The sequence below is a fragment of the Zonotrichia albicollis genome, chromosome 32 (genome assembly GCF_047830755.1).
Source record: "Zonotrichia albicollis isolate bZonAlb1 chromosome 32, bZonAlb1.hap1, whole genome shotgun sequence".
Taxonomy (NCBI): Eukaryota; Metazoa; Chordata; class Aves; order Passeriformes; family Passerellidae; genus Zonotrichia; species Zonotrichia albicollis.
This window is the reverse complement of record NC_133850.1, coordinates 1,990,423-2,016,445: the sequence shown is the minus strand read 5'-3', so window position 1 is coordinate 2,016,445 and position 26,023 is coordinate 1,990,423. Positions and strand designations below refer to the sequence as shown.

General features: G+C 57.5%; 1 protein-coding gene across 1 annotated transcript in view; it reads right to left on the bottom strand.

Moving 5' to 3' along the window:
• LOC141726018 (proto-oncogene vav-like) overlaps nucleotides 1–25,009 on the bottom strand; it is a 48,116-nt gene extending 23,107 nt beyond the window's left edge. Inside the window, 13 exon segments of the mRNA XM_074530272.1 lie at nucleotides 13–98; nucleotides 2,587–2,673; nucleotides 3,725–3,793; nucleotides 5,158–5,253; nucleotides 6,262–6,358; nucleotides 9,533–9,639; nucleotides 12,034–12,102; nucleotides 12,785–12,874; nucleotides 15,163–15,271; nucleotides 16,785–16,850; nucleotides 18,623–18,681; nucleotides 19,228–19,344; nucleotides 24,129–25,009. Coding sequence (XP_074386373.1) covers nucleotides 13–98; nucleotides 2,587–2,673; nucleotides 3,725–3,793; nucleotides 5,158–5,253; nucleotides 6,262–6,358; nucleotides 9,533–9,639; nucleotides 12,034–12,102; nucleotides 12,785–12,874; nucleotides 15,163–15,271; nucleotides 16,785–16,850; nucleotides 18,623–18,681; nucleotides 19,228–19,344; nucleotides 24,129–24,332 — 1,256 coding nt within the window. The 5' untranslated portion in view covers nucleotides 24,333–25,009.
• Between the last annotated feature and the right edge of the window lie 1,014 nt (nucleotides 25,010–26,023).

Sequence of the window (26,023 nt, the reverse complement as noted above, 5' to 3'; positions counted from 1 at the left end):
TCCCCGGCCCACCTGTCCACCTTGGAGCGTCTCTCGGCGCTGGAGACCTTCAGCTCCCCGTCGATCTTGGGGCGCCCGAACTGCGCCAGGGACTGCGGCTGGCACGGGGTGGACATGGGGTGGACATCAGGAATGGGGTGGACATTGGGACATCAGGAATGAGGTGGACATTGGGACATCAGGAATGAGGTGGACATCAGGAATGGGGTGGACATTGGGAATGGGGTGGGCATTGGGATGTCAGGAATGGAGTGGACATCAGGAACGGGGTGGACATCAGAACATCAGGAATGGGGTGGACATCGAGAATAGGATGGACATCAGGAACGGGGTGGACATTGGGAATGGGGTGGACATCAGGAATGGGGTGGACATCAGGAACGGGGTGGACATCAGGACATCAGGAACGGAGTGGATATCAGGAATGGGTGGACATTGGGACATCAGGAATGGGATGGACATCAGGGACAGGGTGGACATCAGGACATCAGGAACGGGATGGACATTGGGAGTGAGGTGGACATTGGGAATGGGGTGGACATCAGGACATTGGGAATGGGACACGGGAACACTGTGGACATCAGGAATGGGATGGACATTGGGACATTGGGAATGGAGTGGACATCAGGAATAGGGTGGACATCAGGAATGAGGTGGACATCAGGAATGGGACATTGGGAATGGGGTGGACATCAGGAATGGGACATTAGGACATCAGGAATGGGACACGGGAACAGGGTGGACATCGGGACATTGGGAACAGGACACGGGAATGGGGTGGACATTGGGACGTTGGGAGTGGGATGGACATCGGGAATGGGGTGGACATCGGGAATGGGGTGGACATCAGGAATAGGACATCGGGAATGGGACATGGGAACAGGGTGGATATTGGGAATGGGATGGACATTTGGACATCAGGAACAGGACATGGGAATGGAGGGGACATCAGGAATGAGGTGGACATCGGGAACGGGGTGGACATTGGGACATCAAGAACAGGGTGGATATTGGGAATGGGATGGACATTTGGACATCAGGAACAGGACATGGGAATGGAGGGGACATCAGGAAAGAGGTGGACATCGGGAACGGGGTGGACATCGGGATATCAGGACATGGGAACGGGACACGGGAATGGGATGGACATTGGGACATTTGGAGTGGCCTGGACATCAGTAACGGGACACGGGAATGAGGTGGACATCAGGAACGGGGTGGACATCGGGAATGGGATGGTCATTGGGAATGAGGTGGACATCAGGAACAGGATGTGGGAATAGGATGGACATCAGGAACGGAGTGAACATCAGGAATGGGATGGACATCGGGAGTGAGGTGGACATTGGGAATGGGATGGTCATTGGGAATGAGGTGGACATCAGGAACAGGATGTGGGAATAGGATGGACATCAGGAATGGGACATCGGGAATGGGGTGGACATTGGGACATCAGGAATGGGGTGGTCATCAGGAATGGGGTGGACATTGGGAATGGGGTGGACATTGGGAATGGATCTTGGAGGGGAATTGAGTGTTCCAGGAGGGGATTTTGGTGGTCCCGGGGGAAATTTGGGGGGTTCTTTTGGGGGGATTGGGGGTTTGGGGGCTCCCGGGGTGTAATCTGGGGTCCTGGGGGTGAATTTGGGGGTCCCCAGGGTTATTTGGGGTTATTTGGGGGGTTCTTTGTGGGGGTTTGGGGAATTTGGGGTTTTTAGGTGGGATTGGGGATTTTGGGGTTTTTTGGGGGAGGAATTTGGGGGTCCTGGTGGGGAGGGGGGGATTTTGAGGTTCCTGGGGTAATTTGGGGATTCCAGGGGAAATTTTGGGGTCCCGGGGGGGTTTTCTGGGGTCCCCACCGTGTTGTGCAGGCAGAGCTGGGCACACGGAGGGATTCGGGATCATCTGGGATAATTTGGGGGTCCCCCGGGGTTATTTGGGGTTTTTTGGGGGGGGTTCTTTGGGGGGGTTTGGGGAATTTGGGGTTTTTTGGGGAATTTGGGGTTTTTTGGGGGGGATTTTGGGGTGCCCACCGTGTTGTGCAGGCAGAGCTGGGCACATGGGGTGGGGGAATTTGGGATCATCTGGGATAATTTGGGGGTCCCGGGGGTTATTTGGGGTTTTTTTGGGGTTCTTTGTGGGGGTTTGGGGATTTTGGGGTTTTTTGGGGGGGAATTTGTTTTTTTGGGGTGCCCACCATGTTGTGCAGGCAGAGCTGGGTACACAGAGGGATTCAGGAACATCTGGGATAATTTGGGGGTCCCCGGGTTATTTGGGGTTTTTTTGGGGGAGTTCTTTGTGGGGGTTTGGGGAATTTGGGGTTTTTTTGGTGGGATTGGGGATTTGGGGTTTTTTTGGGGGGATTTTGGGGTTTTTTGGGGGGGATTTTGGGGTCCCCACCATGTTGTGCAGGCAGAGCTGGGCACACAGAGGGATTCGGGATCATCTGGGATAATTTGGGGGTCCCGGGGGTTATTTGGGGTTTTTTTGGGGGGGTTCTTTGTGGGTTTTTTTGGGGGGGATTTTGGGGTTTTTTGGGGGGATTTTGGGTTTTTTTGGGGGGATTTTGGGTTTTTTGGGTCCCACCATGTTGTGCAGGCAGAGCTGGATGCTCGTGAGCTGTTTCAGGGTCTCGTTGTCCCGCTTGACCTCGTTCACGCACTGGGCCAGGTCCTGCCGGGGTTTGGGGGGGCTCCGGTCAGAGACCCCCAAAATCCCCCAAAATCCCACCCAGAATCCCCCCAAATCCCCCCCAATTCCCCCCAAATCCCATCCAGAATCCCCAAACCTGCCCCGAACCCCAAAATCCTCCCCAAATTCCCCCAAAATCCCCCCAAAGTTCCCCCAAAATCCTCCCCAAATTCCCCCAAAATCCCCCAAAATTCCCCCAAAATCCCCCCAAAATTCCCCCCAAATCCCCCTTCCCCCGAATCCCCAAATCCCACCCTGAATCCCCCAATCCCACCCTGGAACCCCCAAATTATCCCTGGAACCCCAAATCCTCACCTGGAAACCCCAAATCCCCCCCAAATTCCCCCAGAACCCCTCAGATTCCCCCCAAGGACCCCCAAATCTGCACCCAAATTATCCCTAGGACCCCCAAATCCACTCCAAATCCCCCAAATCAGCACCAAGACCCCCAAATCCACACCTAATCCCCCCCCCAGGACCCCCAAATCCACCAAATCTTCCCCAAATTCCCCCAAATCACCCCCAGGACTCCAAATCCCACAAATCCCTTCCAGGACCCCCAAATCCCCTCCCCCCAATTATCCCTAGGACCCCAAAATCCCCCCCAGGACCCCCCAGATCCCCCCCAGGACTCCAAAATCCCACAAATCCCCCCCAGGACCCCCAAATCCCCCTCAAATCGCCCCCAAATTCCCCCCAAAATCTCCCCCAAGATCACCAAATTCCCCCCAAATCCCCTCCCAGGGCCCCCCAAATCCTGCTCAGGACCCCCCAGAACCCCCCAGGGATCCCTCAAATCTTCCCCAAATCCCCCCAAGTCCCTTCCAGGACCCCCAAATTTCCCCCAAGACCCCCCCCAAAATCCCCCCAAATCCCTCCAAATCTCCCCCAAATCGCCACCGAATCCCCCCCAAGAGCCCCAAATCTCCCCCAAATTCTCCTCAAATCCCCCCAAATCTTCCCCAAATTCCCCCCAAATCCCTCAAGACCCCCCAAGACTCCCCCAAATCCCCCCAAATCCCCCCAGCCCCACCCTCATGGCGTCCAGGGCCCCCCTCAGCCGCTCCCGCTCGGCCGCGTCCGGGGTCAGCTTCACCAGCTCCTGGGGTCAAAGGTCAGCGTGGGCACAGGGGGGGCACAGGTGTGTCCCCAGATGTCACCAGGTGTGCCCAGGTGTGTCCCAGGTGTCCCCAGGTATGTCCCCCTGTCCCCCTAGATGGGCCCAGGTGTCCCCAGGTGTCTCCAGGTGTCCCTGAGATGCCCCAGGTGTACCCAGGTGTACCCAGGTGTGCCCAGATGTGTCCCACATGAGTCCAGGTGTGTCCCAGGTGTGCCCAGCTGTGTCCCAGATGTGTCCCAGATGAGTCCAGGTGTGTCCCAGGTGTGCCCAGGTGTGTCCCAGGTGTGCCCAGGTATGTCCCCCTGTCCCCCTAGATGTGCCCAGGTGTGTCCCAGGTGTGCCCAGGTGTCCCTGAGATGCCCCAGGTGTACCCAGGTGTGCCCAGATGTGTCCCAGGTGTCACCTGGAGCAGAAGGTGGTACTTCAGCTGCGCCCAGGTACCCCCCAGGTGTGCCCAGGTGTGTCCAGGTGTGTCCAGGTATGTCCCCCTGTCCCCCTAGGTGTGTCCCAGGGTGTGCCCAGGTATGTCCCCAGGTGTTTCCAGATGTGCCCCAGGTGCCTCCAGGTGTCCCCAGGTGTGTCCGTCCCCCCCAGGTGTGTCCCCATGTTCCCCCATGTCCCCCCAGGTGTCCCCAGGTGTATCTCAGGTGCCACCTGGAGCAGCAGGTGATATTTCAGCACCCTCTGCATGGGCACCATCAGCAGCTGCTGATGCCAGGTGTGTCCCCAGGTGTGTCCCCATGTCCCCAGGTGTGTCCCAGGTGTGTCCCAGGTGTGTACCTCCCCCCCCAGGTGTCCCCAGGTGTGTCCCCATGTCCCCCCAGGTGTCCCCAGGTGTATCTCAGGTGTCCCCAGTCCCACCTGGAGCAGCAGGTGATATTTCAGCACCCTCTGCATGGGCACCATCAGCAGCTGCTGTGCCCAGATGTGTCCCAGGTGTGTCCCCATGTCCCCCAGGTGTGTCCCCAGGTGTGTCCCTCCCCCCCCAGGTGTATCTCAGGTGTCCCCAGGTGTCCCCAGGTGTCCCCAGTCCCACCTGGAGCAGCAGGTAATATCTCAGCACCCTCTGCATGGGCACCATCAGCAGCTGCTGACCCCAGGTGTGTCCCAGGTGTGTCCCCATGTCCCCAGGTGTCCCCAGGTGTGTCCCCATGTCCCCCAGGTGTCTCCATGTCCCCCCAGGTGTGTCCCCAGTCCCACCTGGAGCAGCAGGTGATATTTCAGCACCCTCTGCATGGGCACCATCAGCAGCTGCTGATGCCAGGTGTGTCCCCAGGTGTGTCCCCATGTCCCCCCAGATGTCCCCAGGTGTATCTCAGGTGTATCTCAGGTGTCCCCAGTCGCACCTGGAGCAGCAGGTGATATTTCAGCACCCTCTGCATGGGCACCATCAGCAGGTCCCGCAGGGAGAATCGCCCGTTGGTGGCGCGCTGGGAGCACTCCTGGGACAGGTGGGGACATTTGGGGACATTTATGGTCACTTTGGGGACATTTGAATCAGTCTGAGGTCATTTGGGGACATTGGGGGACATTGGGGACATTTTGGGATATCTGGGGACATTGAGGTCACTTTGGGGACATTTGGGGTAATTTATGGTCACTTTGGGGACATTTGAATCAGTTTGAGGTCATTTGGGGACATTGGGGTAATTTAGGGTAACTTTGGGGTCAGGTTGGGGTGACCAGGGTCATTTGGGGACATTGGGGTCAGTTTGGGGTAATTTGGGGACATTTGGGGTCACATTGGGGTCAGTTTGGGGTGACCAGGGTCATTTGGGGACATTGGGGGACATTGGGGACATTTTGGGGTATCTGGGGACATTGAGGTCACTTTGGGGACATTTGGGGACATTTGGGGTCACTTTGGGGACATTTGAATCAGTTTGAGGTCATTTGGGGACATTGGGGTCAGTTTGGGGTAATTTGGGGTAACTTTGGGGTCACATTGGGGTCAGGTTGGGGCGACCAGGGTCATCTGGGGACATTGGGGTCACTTTGGGGACATTTGGGGACATTTCGGGTCAGTTTGGAGCTGTTTGCCGTCACTTTGGGGTTGGTTCGGGTCAGTTTGGGGTCATTTTGGGACATTTGGGGTCATTTAGGGTCAGCAGGGACATTGGATGCATTTGGGGTCAGTTTGGGGTCAGTCTGGGGTCACTTGGAGTAATTTAGGGTCAGTTTAGGGGTTTTTGGGTCAGTTTGGGGACACTTTGGGACATTTGGGGTCACTTTGGAGTAATTTAGGGTCAGCAGGGACATTGGGGTCATTTAGGGTCAGTTTGGAGTCACTCTGGGGTCATTTGGGTCAGTTTGGGGTCATTTGGGTCGGTTTGGGGTCATTTATCGCCAGTTTGGGATCACTTTGGGGCTGTTTGGGGGCACTTATTTTGGGGATTTTTGGGGCGATTTTGGGGATTTTTGGGGCGGTTTTGGGGGTTTTTGGGGCTCACCTGGAGCTTCATGCGCAGGTCAGTGCAGGTGGAGAGCTGGTCCAGGCGCCGGGCGGCCGCTTCCACCTGGCTGCAGTAACGGCCATAGAGCAGGAACCTGCCGGGGAAACCAAAAATCAGCAAAAATTAACCCAAAATCAACCAAATTAATCCAAAATCCATCAAAATTTGCAAAAAATTAAAAAAAAAAATTCATCCGAAATCCAACAAAATCCACCCTAAATCCACCTGGCTGCAGTAGCGGCCGTAGAGCAGGAACCTGGGGTGGAAATCCAAAATCAACCAAAATTCACCCAAAATCAACCAAATTCCAACAAAATTCCTACAAAAATTTTAAAAATCTGACAAAATCCACCCAAATCCAACAAAATCCACCTGGCTGCAGTAGCGGCCGTACAGCAGGAACCTGAGGTGGAAATCCAAAATCAACCAAATTCACCCAAAATCAACCAAATTCCAACAAAATTGCTACAAAAATTTTAAAAATCTGACAAAATCCACCAAAATCTACCCAAAATCCACCTGGCTGCAGTAGCGGCCGTGCAGCAGGAACCTGAGGTGGAAATCCAAAATTAACCCAAAATCTGACAGAATTCACCCAAATTCCAACAAAATTCGCCCCAAAATTAAAAAAAAAAAATATCGCGGAAATCTGCCCAAAATCCAACAAAATCCACCCAAAATCCACCTGGCTGCAGTAGCGGCTGTGCAGCAGGAACCTGAGGTGGAAATCCAAAATCAACCAAAATTCACCCAAAATCAATCAAATTAATCCAAAATCCATCAAAATTTGCAAAAAATTTAAAAAAAATTGATCCAAAATCCAACAAAATCCACCCGGCTGCAGTAGCGGCCGTGCAGCAGGAACCTGAGGTGGAAACCCAAAATCAGCCAAAATTAACCCGAAATCTGACAAAATTCACCCAAATTCCAACAAAATTTGTCCCAAAATTAAAAAAAAAAAATATCATGGAAATCTGCCCAAAATCCAACAAAATCCACCCAAATCCACCCTAAATTCGCCTGGCTGCAGTAGCGGCCGTGCAGCAGGAACCTGGGGTGGAAATCCCAAATCAACTAAAATTAACCCAAAATCAACCAAATTAATCCAAAATCCATCAAAATTTGCAAAAAATTAAAAAAAAATTCATCCAAAATCCAACAAAATCCACCCCAAATCCACCTGGCTGCAGTAGCGGCCGTGCAGCAGGAACCTGGGGTGGAAACCCAAAATCAACCAAAATTCACCCAAAATCAACCAAATTAACCCAAAATCCATCAAAATTTGCAAAAAATTAAAAAAAAATCACGGAAATCCGCCCAAAATCCACCCAAATCCACCCCAAATCCACCTGGCTGCAGTAGCGGCCGTGCAGCAGGAACCTGAGGTGGAAATCCAAAATCATCCCAAATTAACCCAAAATTAATCAAATTAATCCAAAATCCATCAAAATTTGCAAAAAATTTAAAAAAAAATTCATCCGAAATCCAACAAAATCCACCCAAAATCCACCTGGCTGCAGTAGCGGCCGTGCAGCAGGAACCTGAGGTGGAAACCCAAAATCAACCAAAATTCACCCAAAATCAACCAATTCCAACAAAATTCCAACAAAAATTTTAAAATCTGACAAAATCCACCAAAATCCACCCCAAATCCACCCGGCTGCAGTAGCGGCCGTACAGCAGGAACCTGAGGTGGAAATCCAAAATCAACCAAAATTCACCCAAAATCTGACAAAATTCACCCAAATTCCAACAAAATTCGCCCCAAAATTAAAAAAAAATATCACGGAAATCTGCCCAAAATCCAACAAAATCCACCAAAATCCACCCTAAATCCACCTGGCTGCAGTAGCGGCCGTACAGCAGGAACCTGAGGTGGAAACCCAAAATCAACCAAAATTCACCCAAAATCAACCAAATTAATCCAAAATCCATCAAAATTTGCAAAAAATTAAAAAAAAATTCATCCAAAATCCAACAAAATCCACCCAAAATCAACCTGGCTGCAGTAGCGGCTGTGCAGCAGGAACCTGAGGTGGAAACCCAAAATCATCCCAAATTAACCCAAAATCAACCAAATTAACCCAAAATCCATCAAAATTTGCAGAAAATTTAAAAAAAAATCATCAGAAATCCGACAAAATCCACCCAAATCCCCCCACCCGGTGACCCCCAAATCCTTCTCAGGACCCCCCAAATTCCCCCCTTAATCCTCTCCGGACCCCCCAAATCCCCCTAAATCTCCCTAAGACCCCTCCAAATTCCCCTCAGGACCCCCCAAATCGCCCCCAAATTCCTCCCATAACCCCCCAAGACCCCCTGGACCCCCCCCAAATCCCTTCAGGACCCCCTTGAAACCCCACAGATCCCCCCCAGGACCCCCAAATCCCCCCCAGGACCCCCAAACCCCCCTAATGACCCCAAATCCCCCCCAAATCGCCCCCAAATTCTCCCCAAATCCTCTCAGGACCCCCTTGAAACCCCACAGATCCCCCCCAGGACCCCAAAATCCTCCCCCCAGGACCCCCAAACCCCCCTAAATGCCCCCAAATCGCCCCCAAATTCTCCCCAAGAGGCCCCAGAACTCCCCTAAATCCCCCCAAGACCCCCAAAACTGCTCCCAAACTCCCCCAGGACCCATCAGGACCCCCCAAAATCACCCCAAAACCCCCCCCCAGGACCCCCCAAGCCCCCCCCCCCCCGTGCCTCTCCTTGTACTGCAGGAACAGGGGGGAGCAGCCCCCGCCCCCCCCCCAAAATCCCCTCCTGACCCCCCCCCCAAACACCCTCAGGACCCCCCAAATCCCCCCCAAGACCCCCCCAAATTATCCTCAGAACCCCCCGGGTCCTCTCCAAAAGCCTCCCAAGACCCCCGAAATCTCCCTCAGGACCCCCCGAAAATCCCCTCAAATCCCCCTGAATTCCCTCAGGATCCTCCAAACCGCCCCCCGAGACCCCCCTGGACCCCCCAAACCCCCCAATTCCGCCCCCAAAATCCCCCCAAATCCCCCTAAATCCCCTCAGGACCCCCAAAAATCCCCTCAAATCCCCCTGAATTCCCTCAGGATCCTCCAAACTATCCCCCGAGACCCCCCCAGACCCCCCCAGACCCCTCAATTCCGCCCCCGAAATCCCCCCAAATCCCCCTGAATTCCCTCAGGACCCCCCAAAATCCCCCCAAGACCCTCTCGGGACCCCTCAAACCCCCCCAGGACCCCCCAAAATCCCCCCAAGACCCTCTCGGGACCCCCCAAGCCCCCCCCCGTACCTCTCCTTGTACTGCAGGAACAGGGGGGGCAGCGCCCGCCCCCCCCCAGGCCCCCCCAGCGCCCCCCGCAGCTCCCCCAGGAAACGGCGATGGAGCCCCAGCAGCTCCTGAGAGAGCGAACTGGGGTTACTGGGAGCACTGGGAGGGACTGGGGTTACTGGGAGGGACTGGGAGTGCTGGGAACGGATTGGGAATGGACTGGGAATGGACTGGGGTTACTGGGAGGGACTGGGAACGGACTGGGAATGGACTGGGAATGGACTGGGGTTACTGGGAGGGACTGGGAACGGACTGGGAATGGACTGGGGTTACTGGGAGGGACTGGGAGCACTGGGAACGGATTGGGAATGGACTGGGAATGGACTGGGAATGGACTGGGGTTACTGGGAGGGTCTGGGAGGGACTGGGAGGGACTGGGAGCGCTGGGAACGGACTGGGAATGGACTGGGAATGGACTGGGCTTACTGGGAGTGAACCGGGGTTACTGGGAGGGACTGGGAGCGCTGGGAGGGACTGGGAACATATTGGGAACGGACTGGGAATGGACTGGGGTTACTGGGAGGGACTGGGAGCACTGGGAGAACTGGGAGTGCCCCAGCAGCTCCTGCGGGGAGCGAACTGGGGTTACTGGGAGGGACTGGGAACGGACTGGGAATGGACTGGGGTTACTGGGAGCGAACTGGGGTTACTGGGAGGGACTGGGAGCACTGGGAGCACTGGGAGCACTGGGAATGGATTGGGAACGGACTGGGAATGGACTGGGGTTACTGGGAGCGACTGGGAGCACTGGGAGGGACTGGGAGCGCTGGGAGAACTGGGAGTGCCCCAGCAGCTCCTGCGGGGAGCGAACTGGGGTTACTGGGAGGGACTGGGAACGGACTGGGAACGGACTGGGAACGGACTGGGAACGGACTGGGAGCACTGGGAGCAACTGGGGTTACTGGGAGTGAACTGGGAGCACTGGGAGAACTGGGGTTACTGGGAACGGACTGGGGTTACTGGGAGGGACTGGGAATGGACTGGGAGTGCTGGGAACGGACTGGGAGCACTGGGAACGAACTGGGGTTACTGGGAGGGACTGGGAGCACTGGGAGAACTGGGAGCACTGGGAGTGCCCCAGCAGCTCCTGCGGGGAGCGAACTGGGGTTACTGGGAGGGACTGGGAACGGACTGGGAATGGGCTGGGAATGGACTGGGAACGGACTGGGAGCACTGGGAGCGACTGGGGTTACTGGGAGGGACTGGGGGCACTGGGAGTGAACTGGGAGCACTGGGAGCGCTGGGAGTGCTGGGAACGGACTGGGAACGGACTGGGAGCGAACTGGGGTTACTGGGAGGGACTGGGAGTGCTGGGAGCGCTGGGAACGGACTGGGAGTGAACTGGGAGCACTGGGAGCACTGGGAGAACTGGGGTTACTGGGAGCGAACTGGGGTTGCTGGGAGCGCTGGGAACCGACTGGGAGCACTGGGAGCGGACTGGGAATGGACTGGGAACGGACTGGGAATGGACTGGGAATGGACTGGGAACGGACTGGGAGTGACTGGGAGTGCTGGGAATGGACTGGGAACAGACTGGGAATGGGACTGGGAGCACTGGGAGAGCCCCAGCAGCTCCTGCGGGAGAGAGAACTGGGGTTACTGGGAGGGACGGGGAGCACTGGGAACACTGGGAGAGCTCAGGGGGGTTACTGGGAACAGTGGGGGGATACTGGGAGAACTGAGAGTGATTACCGGTGTCACTGGTGTCACTGGTGTCACTGGTCAGTGTCCCCCTGTCCCCCTGTCTCCATGTCCCGTTGTCACTGTCACCTCCCCGTCACTGGTGTCACTGGTGTTACTGGTGTCACTGGTGTCACTGGTCGGTGTCACTGGTGTCACCGGTCAGTGTCCCCGTGTCCCCATTGTCACTGTCACCTCCATGTTACTGGTGTCACCGGTCAGTGTCCCCATGTCCCCATGTCCCCCTGTCATTGTCACCTCCACGTTGATGAAGACACTCTCCATGTCCCCCTGTCCTCCTGTCCTGGTGTCCCCCTGTCCCCATTGTCACTGTCACCTCCCCATCACTGGTGTCACTGGTGTCACTGGTGTTACTGGTGTTACTGGTCAGCGTCACTGGTGTCACTGGAGTCATTGGTCATTGTCCCCCTGTCATTGTCACCTCCACGTTGATGAAGACGCTCTCCATGTCCTGGTGTCCCCTGTCCCCCTGTCCCCCTCTCCCCCTGTCCCCCTGTCATTGTCACCTCCACATTGATGAAGACGCTCTCCATGTCCCCATGTCCCTGTCCCCCTGTCCCCTGTCCCCCTCTCCCCCTGTCCCCCTGTCATTGTCACCTCCACATTGATGAAGACGCTCTCCATGTCCCCCTGTCCCCCTGTCCCCGTGTCCCCATGTCCCCCTGTCATTGTCACCTCCACGTTGATGAAGACGCTCTCCATGTCCCCCTGTCCCCATGTCCCCATGTCCCCATGTCCCCATGTCCCCCTGTCATTGTCACCTCCACGTTGATGAAGACGCTCTCCATGTCCCGGGGGCTCAGGAAGTGCCGCAGCGGCCGCAGGAAGTGCTGGGGACATCAGGGGACAGCAGGTGACATCAGGGGACATTGGGGGACACCAGGGAACAGCAGGGGTCACCGCGCCTTACTGGGAGCACTGGGAGCACTGGGAGGCCCCCTCTGCCCCCAATGTCCCCACTGCCCCCAATGTCCCCAATGTCCCCACTGCCCCCAATGTCCCCACTGTCCCCAATGTCCTTAATGTCCCCAAGGTGTCCCCAGTGTCCCCAGTGTCCCCATTGCCCCAATGCCCCAATTTCCCCAATGTCCCCAGTGTCCCCAATGTCCCCAAGGTGTCCCCAAGGTGTCCCCAATGTCCCCAAGGTGTCTCCACCTGGCAGATGGACTCCAGGGTCTCTGTGTGCCCAGTGTCCCCAACGTCCCCAATGTCCCCTGATGTCCCCAACACCCCCAGTGTCCCCAATGTCCCCAAGGTGTCCCCAAGGTGTCTCCACCTGGCAGATGGACTCCAGGGTCTCTGTGTACCCAATGTCCCCAATGTCCCCAACACCCCCAATGTCCCCAATGTGTCCCCCGTGTCCCCAATGTGTGCCCAGTGTCCCCAGTGTCCCCAATGTCCCACCTGGCAGATGGACTCCAGTGTCCCCAATGTCCCCATTGTCCCCATTGTCCCCATTGTCCCCAATGTCCCCAATGTCCCCAGTGTCCCCAGTGTCCCCAGTGTCCCCACCTGGCAGATGGACTCCAGGGTCTCCGTGTATCTCTCCTCCGTTTGCCGCAGCTCCTGGAGGCAGCAGAGCCGCCGGTCCACGGCCCCCTTCTGTGGGGACATTGGGGACACAGGGGACATTGAGGACATCAGGGACACAGGGAACACTGGGGACGCAGGGGACAGTCAGAAACCTCCCCTTCTGTGGGGACACGGGGACATCAGGGACAGTGGGCACATGGGGACACAGAGGACAAGGGGACAGAGGGGACAAGGGGACAATCAGGAACCCTCCCCTTCTGTGGGGACGTGGGGACATTGGGGACAGAGGGGACAATCAGGAACCCTCCCCTTGTGTGGGGACAGAGGGGACAATCAGGAACCCACCCTTCTGTGGGGACGTGGGGACATTGGGGACAGAGGAGACAGAGGGGACATCAGAGGACATTGGGGACAGTGGAGACAAGGGGACAATCAGAAACCCTCCCTTTTGTGGGGACATGGGGACACAGGGGACATTGGGGACACTGAGGACAAGGGGACAGTCAGGAACCTCCTCCTTTCTGTGGGGACATGGGGACAGAGAGGACAATCAGGAATCCCCCGTTCTGTGGGGACATGGGGACATGGGGAGAGTGGGGACATGGGGACAGTGGGGACAGAGGGGACAGAGGGGACACAGGGGACATCAGGGGACATTGGGGACACTGAGGACAAGGGGACAGTCAGGAACCTCCTCCTTTCTGTGGGGACATGGGGACAGAGGGGACAATCAGGAATCCCCCGTTCTGTGGGGACATGGGGACAAGAGGACAGAGGGGACAAGGGGACAGGGGGACAGTCACCCCCTTGTGTGTCCCCTGTGTCAGGGGACAAGGGGACCCAGGGGACAGAGGGGACAATCGGCTCTACCCCCCTTCTGTGGGGACCCAGGGGACATTGGGGACAGAGGGGACACTGGGGACATTGGGGACACACGGGACAAGGGGACAATCAGGAACCCGCTCTTCTGTGACGACATGGGGACGTCAGGGACATTGGGGACACAGGGGACAATCAGGAATCCCCCGTTCTGTGGGGACACAGGTGACACAGGTGACACAGAGGACAAGGGGATGGAGGGGACAATCAGGTCTCTTTGGGGGTTCCCATCTGTTTTTGGGGTGCCCCAGCTCTATTTGGGGGTGTCCCAGTTGTTTTTAGGGGTTCCCAGTTCTATTTTTGGGGTGTCCCAGCTCTATTTTGGGGTTCCTGGATATTTTTGGGGTGTCCCAGCTGGTTTTGGGTGTCCCAGTTCTATTTTTGGTGTGTCCCAGGTATTTTGGGGTGTTCCCAGGTATTTTTTGGGGTGTCTATTTATATTATTTGTCTATATGTCTATTTATATTATCCCAGCTCTATTTTGGGGTGTCTCAGCTGGTTTTTGGGGTTCCCAGGTATTTTTGGGGCATTCCCAGGTATTTTTTTGGGATGTCCCAGGTGTTTTTGGGGTGTCCCATGTGTTTTTGAGGCTCCTATCTATTTTTGGGGTGTCCCAGTTGTTTCTAGGGGTTCCCAGTTCTATTTTTGGGGTGTCCCAGCTCTGTTTTGGGGTGTCTCTGGTTTTTGGGGTTCCCAGGTATTTTTGGGGCATTCCCAGGTGTTTTTGGGGTTTCCCAGGTATTTTTTGGGGGTGTCCCAGGTATTTTTGGGGTGTCCCCGCTGTTTTTGGGGTTTCCCAGGTATTTTTGGGGTATTCCCAGATATTTTTGGGGTATCCCAGCTCTATTTTGGGGTGTCTCAGCTGGTTTTTGGGGTTCCCAGGTATTTTTGGGGCATTCCCAGGTATTTTTTGGGGATGTCCCATGTGTTTTTGGGGCTCCCATCTATTTTTGGGGTTCCCAGTTGTTTTTAGGGGTTCCCAGTTCTATTTTTGGGGTGTCCCAGCTCTATTTTGGGGTATCTCTGGTCTTTGGGGTTCCCAGGTATTTTTGGGGCATTCCCAGGTGTTTTTGGGGTTTCCCAGTTCTGTTTTTTGGGGTGTTCCAGGTGTATTTGGGGTTCCCAGCTCTATTTTTGGGGCTCCCATCTATTTTTGGGGTTCCCAGTTCTATTTTTGGGGCTCCCATCTATTTTTGGGGTGTCCCAGGTGTTTTTAGGGGTTCCCAGTTCTATTTTGGGGTTCCCAGCTGTTTTTGGGGTGTCCCAGTTATTTTTTGGGGTTCCCAGTTATTTTTTGAGGTGTCCCAGGTATTTTTGGGGTGTCCCAGCTATTTTTGGGGTTCCCAGATATTTTGGGGATTCCCATCTCTATTTTGGGGATTCCAGTTCTATTTTTGGGGCTCCCATCTGTTTTTGGGGATTCCAGTTCTGTTTTTGGGGGTGTCCCGGGTGTTTTTGGGGTGTTGGGTCCCACCCACCGCGGCCGGGGGCGGCTCCACCCTCATCAGGTCCTCGTAGACGTCGTCGCCGTCGTCGCCTTCGGCCTCAACGCAGTCGTAGAGGTCATCGTCCTCCTCGGCCGTGTCACTGCGGGGACATTGGGGACATTGGGGACATGTGGGGACATTGGGGACATTGGGGACATTGGGGACACTGGGGACATTGGGGACATTGGAGACATTGGGGACACTGGGGACATTGGGGACATTGGGGACACTGGGGACACTTTGGACACTGGGGGACATTGGGGACATTGGGGGCACTGGGGACATTGGGGGCATTGGGGACATTGGGGACACTGGGGACATTGGGGGCACTGGGGACATTGGGGACATTGGGGACACTGGGGGACACTGGGGACACTGGGGACATTGGGGACATTGGGGACATTGGGGACACTGGGGACACTGGGGACACTGGGGACATGTGGGGACATTGGGGACATTGGGGACATTGGGGACACTGGGGACACTGGGGACATTGGGGACATTGGGGATGTTGGGACATTGGGGACACTGGGGGACATTGGGGACATTGGGGGCACTGGGGACACTGGGGACATTGGGGAAATGGGGGACACTGGGGGACACTGGGGACACTGGGGACATTGGGGACATTGGGGACATTGGGGACACTGGGGGACACTGGGGACACTGGGGACATTGGGGACATTGGGGGCACTGGGGACATTGGGGACATTGGGGGCACTGGGGACACACCCCCAGAGCCCCCCCAAAATCCCTCGGGGTCCCCAAATGTCCCCAATACCCCACAATGTCCCCAAATATGTCCCTGATTGTCCCCCAAAATCCCTCGGGGTCCCCAAATGTCCCTGATTGTCCCCAATACCCCACAATGTCCCCAAATGTCCCTTTTTGTCCCCAAAATCCAACAATGTCCCCAAATGTCCCTGATTGTCCCCAAAAATCCCTCGGGGTCCCCAAATGTCCCCAATACCCCACAATGTCCCCAAATGTCCCTGATTGTCCCCAATACCCCACAATGTCCCCAAATGCCCCTTCTTGTCCCCAAATGTCCCTTCTTGTCCCCAATGCCCCCCCCAATGACCCCAGACCCCCCCCCCCAGTACCTCCCAGTAGCCCCTGGCACCCCAATATCCCCAACGTCCCCAAATGTCCCTGATTGTCCCCAAAATCCCACAGTGTCCCCAAATGTCGCTTTTTGTCCCCAAATGTGCATTTTTGGCCCCAATGCCAGCCCCAGTATCTCCCAGTAGCCCCTGGCACCCCAAAATCCCACAGTGTCCCCAAATGTCCCTTTTTGTCCCCAAAATCCCTCAATGGCCCCAAATGTCCCTTTTTGTCCCCAAAGTCCCACAATGTCCCCAAATGTCCCTGATTGTCCCCAAAGTCCCTCAATGGCCCCAAATGTCCCTTTTTGTCCCCAGTGCCACCCCCAGTGACCCCAAACCCTCCCAGTATCTCCCAGTAGCCACCAGTAGCCCTTGGCGCCCCCAAAATCCCACAGTGTCCCCAAATGTCCCTTGTCCCCAAAATCCAACAATGTCCCCAAATGTCCCTTATTGTCCCCAAGTGTCCCCAGATGTCCCCAGTGCCACCCACGGTGTCCCCGCACTCACTCGATGAGGTCGGACAGGCCGCTGTAAACGTCATCGTCCCCAACGCTGTCCTCGGACGGGAACGGCCTGGGGAACACGGCCGGACACTGCTGGACACCACTGACCACTGGGGTGGACACTGCTGGACACTGCTGGACACTGGGGGGGACACTGCTGGACACTAGAGACACTGGGAATGGACACTGCTGGACATCACTGACCACTGGGGTGGACACTGCTGGACATCACTGACCCCTGGGGCTGGACATTGGGGTGGATACTGCTGGACACTGGGGTGGACACTGCTGGACATCACTGACCACTGGGGTGGACACTGCTGGACACTGCTGGACACTGGGGCTGGACATTGAGGTGGACACTGGGGTGGACACTGCTGGACACTGGGAATGGACACTGCTGGACATCACTGACCACTGGGGTGGACACTGCTGGACACTAGGGACACTGGGGCTGGACACTGCTGGACATCACTGACCACTGGGACTGGACATTGAGGTGGACACTGGGGTGGACACTGCTGGACACTGGGAATGGACACTGCTGGACATCACTGACCACTGGGGTGGACACTGCTGGACACTAGGGACACTGGGGCTGGACACTGCTGGACATCACTGACCACTGGGACTGGACATTGAGGTGGACACTGGGGTGGACACTGCTGGACACTGGGAATGGACACTGCTGGACATCACTGACCACTGGGGCTAGACATTGGGGAGGACACTGCTGGACACTGGGGACACTGGGACTGGACACTGGGGACACTGAGACCGAACACTGCTGGACAGTGGGACTGGACATTGGGAGTGGACACTGCTGGACACTGGGACTGGACACTGGGGACTGGAACACTGGGACTGGACACTGGGGCCGGACACTGCTGGACACTGGGACTGGACAGGAGTGACCCCTGGGGCTGGACACTGGTATTGGACACTGCTGGATGCTGCTGGACACTGGGATTGGACACTGAGGTCCCTCATGGGACTGGACACTGGGATTGGACATTTGGGACCCTCAGGACCTGAACATAATGGACTGGACATTTGGGACACTCATGGCACTGGACACCAGGGACTGGACAGTGGGGTCCCCCAGTGAGGGGACTGGACATTGGGGGCCACTGGGACTGGACAATGGGACTGGACACTGGGGTGACTCAGAGGTGGGACTGGACACCTGGCCCCTCATGGATGGACACCTGGACCTGGGGATGGACACCTGGACACCTGGGGATGGACACCTGGGGATGGACAGCTGGCCCCTCATGGATGGACACCTGGACACTCATGGATGGACATCTGGACCTGGGGATGGACACCTGGGGATGGACACCTGGACCCTCAGGGATGGACAGCTGGCCCCTCATGGATGGACACCTGGACCCTCAGGGATGGACACCTGGGGATGGATGCCTGGCCCCTCAGGGATGGACAGCTGGACCCTCGGGGATGGACACCTGGGGATGGACACCTGGACACTCATGGATGGACACTTGGACCTGGGGATGGACACCTGGCCCCTCATGGATGGACACCTGGACCCTGGGGATGGACACCTGGGGATGGACAGCTGGACCCTCAGGGATGGACACCTGGACACTCAGGGATGGACACCTGGACACTCATGGATGGACGCCTGGACACTCATGGATGGACACCTGGACCTGGGGATGGACACCTGGGGATGGACATCTGGACCTGGGGATGGACACCTGAACCTGGGGATGGACACCTGGACCCTGGGGGTGGACACCTGGGGGTGGACACCTGAACCTGGGGATGGACAGCTGGGGATGGACACCTGGGGATGGACAGCTGTCCCTGTCCACTCACGTGAGCCCTCTGCTCTGCGCGATGGGCGTCCAGGAGAGCGTGGAGAGCGTCTCGATCACCTGGGGACACCGAGGGGACACCGGGGCACTGAGGGGTGACCCGGACACCCGGGTGCCACCCCCAGGACAGCCAGATCCCGGGGTGGACAGCCGGACCCCGGGGTGGACAGCCAGACCCGGGGTGGACAGCCGGACCCCAGGGTGGACAGACGGACCCCAGGGTGGACAGACAGACCCCAGGGTGGACAGATGGACCCTGGGGTGGACAGACGGACCCCGGGGTGGACAGACAGATCCCGGTGTGGACAGATGGACCCTGGGGTGGACAGACGGACCCCGGGGTGGACAGACAGATCCCGGTGTGGACAGACGGACCCTGCAGTGGACAGATGGACCCCGGGATGGACAGATGGACCCTGGGGTGGACAGACGGACCCCGGGGTGGACAGACGGACCCCGGGGTGGACAGATGGACATTGGGGTGGACAGATGGACCCTGCAGTGGACAGATGGAACCCGGGGTGGACAGACGGATCCTGAGGTGGCCAGACGGACGCCGGGGTGGACAGACAGACCCCGGGGTGGTCAGACAGAGCCCGGTCCCACCTTGCCGAAGTCCTGGACGTCGAAGAGGTCGAAGGCGCCGAAGAGCCGGTGCTTGGGCAGCCCGAACTTGTCGGCGCAGGCCGTCAGGAAGGTGCGGATGTTCCTCAGGCACAGGAACTGCGGTGGCACCATCACCAGGGTCACCAGGGTCATCAGGGTCACCAGGGTCACCATCACCAGTGTCCCCAGGGTCACCAGGGTCACCTCTGTCACCAGTGTCACCAGTGTCCCCAGGGTCACCGGTGTCACCAGGGTCACCAGTGTCACGAGTGTCACCATCACCAGTGTCACCAGTGTCACCTCTGTCACCAGTGTCACCTCTGTCACCAGTGTCACGAGTGTCACCAGTGTCACCAGTGTCACCATCACCAGTGTCACGAGTGTCACCACGGTCACCAGGGTCACCAGTGTCACCTCTGTCAGCACTGGCCCCCCCCGTTGTCGCCATAAAATCAGGGTCTTTGTGTCTCCATGGTTGTGACCACCGTTGTGACCATCTGTCACCGATGCTGTCATTGTCATTGTCAACCCCGTGGACATTGTCACTATCATTGTCATTGTTGTTGTCACCTTGTCAGTGATTGTCCTTGTCCTTGTCACCCACTTGGTGCCACCAGCATTGTCATTGTCACCCCCATCTACATCACCACAGTTGTCACCAATGATGGCACCACCATCATCTCTGTCACCAATGTTGTCATTGTCAACCCTGTGAACATTGCCACCATCATTGTCATTGTTGTTGTCACCCTGTCAATGATTGTCCCTCTCCTTGTCACCCACTTGGTGCCACCAGCATTGTCATTGTCACCCCCATCAACATCACCACCATTGTCACCAATGGGGGCAGTGGCACTGCCATCATCTGTGTCACCGATGTTGTCATTGTCATTGTCACTCCCATGAGCATTGCCACCATCATTGTCATTGTCGTTGTCACCCTGTCAATGATTGTCCCTGTCCTTGTTGATGGGGTGACAATGTCCCTGTCCCCTTGATGTTGATGGGGTGACAATAACAATGCCACCAGCATTGTCATTGTCACCCCATCAACATCACCACCATTGTCACCAATGGGGGCAGTGGCACTGCCATCATCTCTGTCACCAACACTGCCATTGCCACTGTCACCCTTGTCCTTGTCACCATCATCGCTAGGATTGTCACCATCAACACTATTGTCCCTGTCCCTGTCACATCCTTGGCACCATGGCCACCACTGTCACCATCATTGTCACCATCACCACATTGTCACTGCCCTCACTCCCACCAGTTCTGTCATTGTCACCATCGATGTCACCATCACCCACAACCCCAATGTCCCCCTCATTGTCACCACCCTCATCCTCACCCATTATTGTCACCGTCAATGTCCCCATCATCATCATCATCCCCATTGTCCCCATAATTGTCACCACCCTCATCCACAGCCACCATTGTCGCCATCATTGTCACCATCAATGTCCCCATCCCTTTGTCCCCACCACTGTGACCAGCCATTGTCCCCTTCTATGCCCCCATCCCATTGTCCCCACCACCCACCATTGTCACCATCAATGTCACCATCACTGCCCCATGGTGTCACTCACCTGTGACATCTGTGGCCGGGGACAGATGTCCCTTGGTGGCACTGTCACTGTCCCCATTGTCCCCATGGTGTCACTCACCTGTGACATCTGTGGCCGGGGACAGATGTCCCGCGGTGGCACTGTCACTGTCCCCATGGTGTCACTCACCTGTGACATCTGTGGCCGGGGACAGATGTCCCTGGGTGGCACTGTCACTGTCCCCATGGTGTCACTCACCTGTGACATCTGTGGCCGGGGACAGATGTCCCTGGGTGGCACTGTCACTGTCCCATCAATGTCCCCATGGTGTCACTCACCTGTGACATCTGTGGCCGGGGACAGATGTCCCTGGGTGGCACTGTCCCCATTGTCCCCATGGTGTCACTCACCTGTGACATCTGTGGCCGGGGACAGATGTCCCGCGGTGGCACTGTCACTGTCCCATCAATGTCCCCATGGTGTCACTCACCTGTGACATCTGTGGCCGGGGACAGATGTCCCTTGGTGGCACTGTCACTGTCCCATCAATGTCCCCATGGTGTCACTCACCTGTGACATCTGTGGCCGGGGACAGATGTCCTGTGGTGGCACTGTCACTGTCCCCACGGTGTCACTCACCTGTGACATCTGTGGCCGGGGACAGATGTCCCTTGGTGGCACTGTCACTGTCACTGTCCCCATGGTGTCACTCACCTGTGACATCTGTGGCCGGGGACAGATGTCCTGTGGTGGCACTGTCACTGTCCCCACGGTGTCACTCACCTGTGACATCTGTGGCCGGGGACAGATGTCCCTGGGTGGCACTGTCACTGTCCCCATCACTGTCCCCATGGTGTCACTCACCTGTGACATCTGTGGCCGGGGACAGATGTCCCTGGGTGGCACTGTCACTGTCCCCATGGTGTCACTCACCTGTGACATCTGTGGCCGGGGACAGATGTCCCTTGGTGGCACTGTCACTGTCCCCATGGTGTCACTCACCTGTGACATCTGTGGCCGGGGACAGATGTCCCTTGGTGGCACTGTCACTGTCCCCATGGTGTCACTCACCTGTGACATCTGTGGCCGGGGACAGATGTCCCTGGGTGGCACTGTCACTGTCCCCATTGTCCCCATGGTGTCACTCACCTGTGACATCTGTGGCCGGGGACAGATGTCCCTGGGTGGCACTGTCACTGTCCCCATGGTGTCACTCACCTGTGACATCTGTGGCCGGGGACAGATGTCCCTTGGTGGCACTGTCACTGTCACTGTCCCCATGGTGTCACTCACCTGTGACATCTGTGGCCGGGGACAGATGTCCCTCGGTGGCACTGTCATTGTCCCATCAATGTCCCCATGGTGTCACTCACCTGTGACATCTGTGGCCGGGGACAGATGTCCCGTGGTGGCACTGTCACTGTCCCCATGGTGTCACTCACCTGTGACATCTGTGGCCGGGGACAGATGTCCCGCGGTGGCACTGTCACTGTCCCCATGGTGTCACTCACCTGTGACATCTGTGGCCGGGGACAGATGTCCCTTGGTGTCACTGTCCCCATTGTCCCCATGGTGTCACTCACCTGTGACATCTGTGGCCGGGGACAGATGTCCCTGGGTGGCACTGTCACTGTCCCCATGGTGTCACTCACCTGTGACATCTGTGGCCGGGGACAGATGTCCCTTGGTGTCACTGTCCCCATTGTCCCCATGGTGTCACTCACCTGTGACATCTGTGGCCGGGGACAGATGTCCCTGGGTGGCACTGTCACTGTCACTGTCCCCATGGTGTCACTCACCTGTGACATCTGTGGCCGGGGACAGATGTCCCTGGGTGGCACTGTCACTGTCCCCATTGTCCCCATGGTGTCACTCACCTGTGACATCTGTGGCCGGGGACAGATGTCCCTGGGTGGCACTGTCACTGTCACTGTCCCCATGGTGTCACTCACCTGTGACATCTGTGGCCGGGGACAGATGTCCCTGGGTGGCACTGTCCCCATTGTCCCCATGGTGTCACTCACCTGTGACATCTGTGGCCGGGGACAGATGTCCCTGGGTGGCACTGTCACTGTCCCCACAGTGTCACTCACCTGTGACATCTGTGGCCGGGGACAGATGTCCCTTGGTGGCACTGTCACTGTCACTGTCCCCACGGTGTCACTCACCTGTGACATCTGTGGCCGGGCACAGATGTCCCTGGGTGGCACTGTCACTGTCCCCACGGTGTCACTCACCTGTGACATCTGTGGCCGGGGACAGATGTCCCTTGGTGGCACTGTCACTGTCACTGTCCCCACGGTGTCACTCACCTGTGACATCTGTGGCCGGGGACAGATGTCCCTGGGTGGCACTGTCACTGTCCCCACAGTGTCACTCACCTGTGACATCTGTGGCCGGGGACAGATGTCCCTGGGTGGCACTGTCACTGTCCCCATCACTGTCCCCATGGTGTCACTCACCTGTGACATCTGTGGCCGGGGACAGATGTCCCTTGGTGGCACTGTCACTGTCACTGTCCCCATGGTGTCACTCACCTGTGACATCTGCGGCCGGGGACAGATGTCCCGCGGTGGCACTGTCACTGTCCCCATTGTCCCCATGGTGTCACTCACCTGTGACATCTGTGGCCGGGGACAGATGTCCCGCGGTGGCACTGTCATTGTCACTGTCCCCATGGTGTCACTCACCTGTGACATCTGTGGCCGGGGACAGATGTCCCGCGGTGGCACTGTCACTGTCCCATCAATGTCCCCATGGTGTCACTCACCTGTGACATCTGTGGCCGGGGACAGATGTCCCGCGGTGGCACTGTCACTGTCCCCATGGTGTCACTCACCTGTGACATCTGTGGCCGGGGACAGATGTCCCTGGGTGGCACTGTCACTGTCCCCATGGTGTCACTCACCTGTGACATCTGTGGCCGGGGACAGATGTCCCTGGGTGGCACTGTCACTGTCCCCATTGTCCCCATGGTGTCACTCACCTGTGACATCTGTGGCCGGGGACAGATGTCCCTGGGTGGCACTGTCACTGTCCCCATGGTGTCACTCACCTGTGACATCTGTGGCCGGGGACAGATGTCCCTGGGTGGCACTGTCATTGTCCCCATGGTGTCACTCACCTGTGACATCTGTGGCCGGGGACAGATGTCCCGCGGTGGCACTGTCACTGTCCCATCAATGTCCCCATGGTGTCACTCACCTGTGACATCTGTGGCCGGGGACAGATGTCCCGCGGTGGCACTGTCACTGTCCCCATCAATGTCCCCATGGTGTCACTCACCTGTGACATCTGTGGCCGGGGACAGATGTCCCTGGGTGGCACTGTCACTGTCCCCATGGTGTCACTCACCTGTGACATCTGTGGCCGGGGACAGATGTCCCTGGGTGGCACGGCGCGGGGCAGCAGCGCGTTCAGCAGGTGGCACAGCAGGACGCCGTCGCGCAGCGCCTGTGCCAGGTCCCACACCTGTCCCCCGGGGCTGCTGGCCCGGTGCCCCGCGGGCAGGACACGCGCGGCCACCAGCCAGTGGGCACACTGCCGCCACGCCTCCATGGGGACAGCTGGGGACGGCTGGGGAACGTGGCTCCTGGTGGGGATGGATGGCTGGAGAAGGTGGGTCCTGGTGGGGATGGACGGCTGGGGAAGGTGGCTCCTGGTGGGGATGGATGGCTGGAGAAGGTGGCTCCTGGTGGGGTGAACTTCTGTAGAACTGATGGAGAATGGACTTCTGTGGAGGTGGCTCCTGGTGGGGATGGACAGCTGGGGAAGGTGGCTCCTGGTGGGGATGGACAGAGAAGGTGGCTCCTGGTGGGGATGGATGGCTGGAGAAGGTGGCTCCTGGTGGGGATGGACAGAGAAGGTGGCTCCTGATGGGATGAACTTCTGTAGAACTGATGGAGGATGAACTTCTGTGGAGGTGGCTCCTGGTGGGGATGGGCTGCTGGAGAAGGTGGCTCCTGGTGGGGTGAACTTCAATGGAGGTGGGTCTTGGTGGGATGAACTTCAGTAGAGGAACTGGTGGGATGGACTTCAATGGAGGTGGCTCCTGGTGGGGATGGACGGCTGGAGAAGGTGGCTCCTGGTGGGGATGGACGGCTGGAGAAGGTGGCTCCTGGTGGGGATGGGCTGCTGGAGAAGCTGGCTCCTGGTGGGGATGGGCTGCTGGAGAAGGTGGCTCCTGGTGGGGATGGGCTGCTGGAGAAGGTGGCTCCTGGTGGGGATGGACGGCTGAGGAACGTGGCTCCTGGTGGGGATGGACAGAGAAGGTGGCTCCTGGTGGGGATGGATGGCTGGAGAAGGTGGCTCCTGGTGGGGATGGACAGAGAAGGTGGCTCCTGGTGGGGATGGACGGCTGGAGAAGGTGGCTCCTGGTGGGGATGGGCTGCTGGGGAAGGTGGCTCCTGGTGGGGATGGACGGCTGGGGAAGGTGGGTCCTGGTGGGGATGGGCTGCTGGAGAAGGTGGCTCCTGGTGGGGATGGACAGCTGGAGAAGGTGGCTCCTGGTGGGGATGGACAGAGAAGGTGGCTCCTGGTGGGGATGGACGGCTGGGGAAGGTGGCTCCTGGTGGGGATGGACGGCTGGAGAAGGTGGCTCCTGGTGGGGATGGACGGCTGGGGAAGGTGGCTCCTGGTGGGGTGAACTTCAATGGAGGTGGGTCTTGGTGGGATGAACTTCTGTGCAGGAACTGATGGAGGTGGACCCTGGTGGGATGAACTTCAGTAGAGGAACTGGTGGGATGGACTTCAATGGAGGTGGCTCCTGGTGGGGATGGACGGCTGGAGAAGGTGGCTCCTGGTGAGGATGGACAGAGAAGGTGGCTCCTGGTGGGGATGGACGGCTGGGGAAGGTGGCTCCTGGTGGGGATGGACGGCTGGGGAAGGTGGCTCCTGGTGGGGATGGACGGCTGGGGAAGGTGGCTCCTGGTGGGGATGGACAGCTGGGGAAGGTGGCTCCTGGTGGGGTGAACTTCTGTGGAGGAACAGTTGGAGGTGGGTCCTGGTGGGATGGACTTCTCTGGAAGAACTTCAATGGAGGTGGGTCCTGGTGGGATGAATTTTAATGGAGGAACTGGTGGGATGGACTTCAATGGAGGTGGGTCCTGGTTGGATGAACTTCTGCAGAACTGATGGAGGATGAACTTCTGTGCAGGTGAGTCCTGGCAGGGTGAACTTCAGTGGAAGAACTTCAATGGAGGTGGGTCCTGGTGGGATGGACTTTAATGGAGGTGGGTGAACTTCTGAGA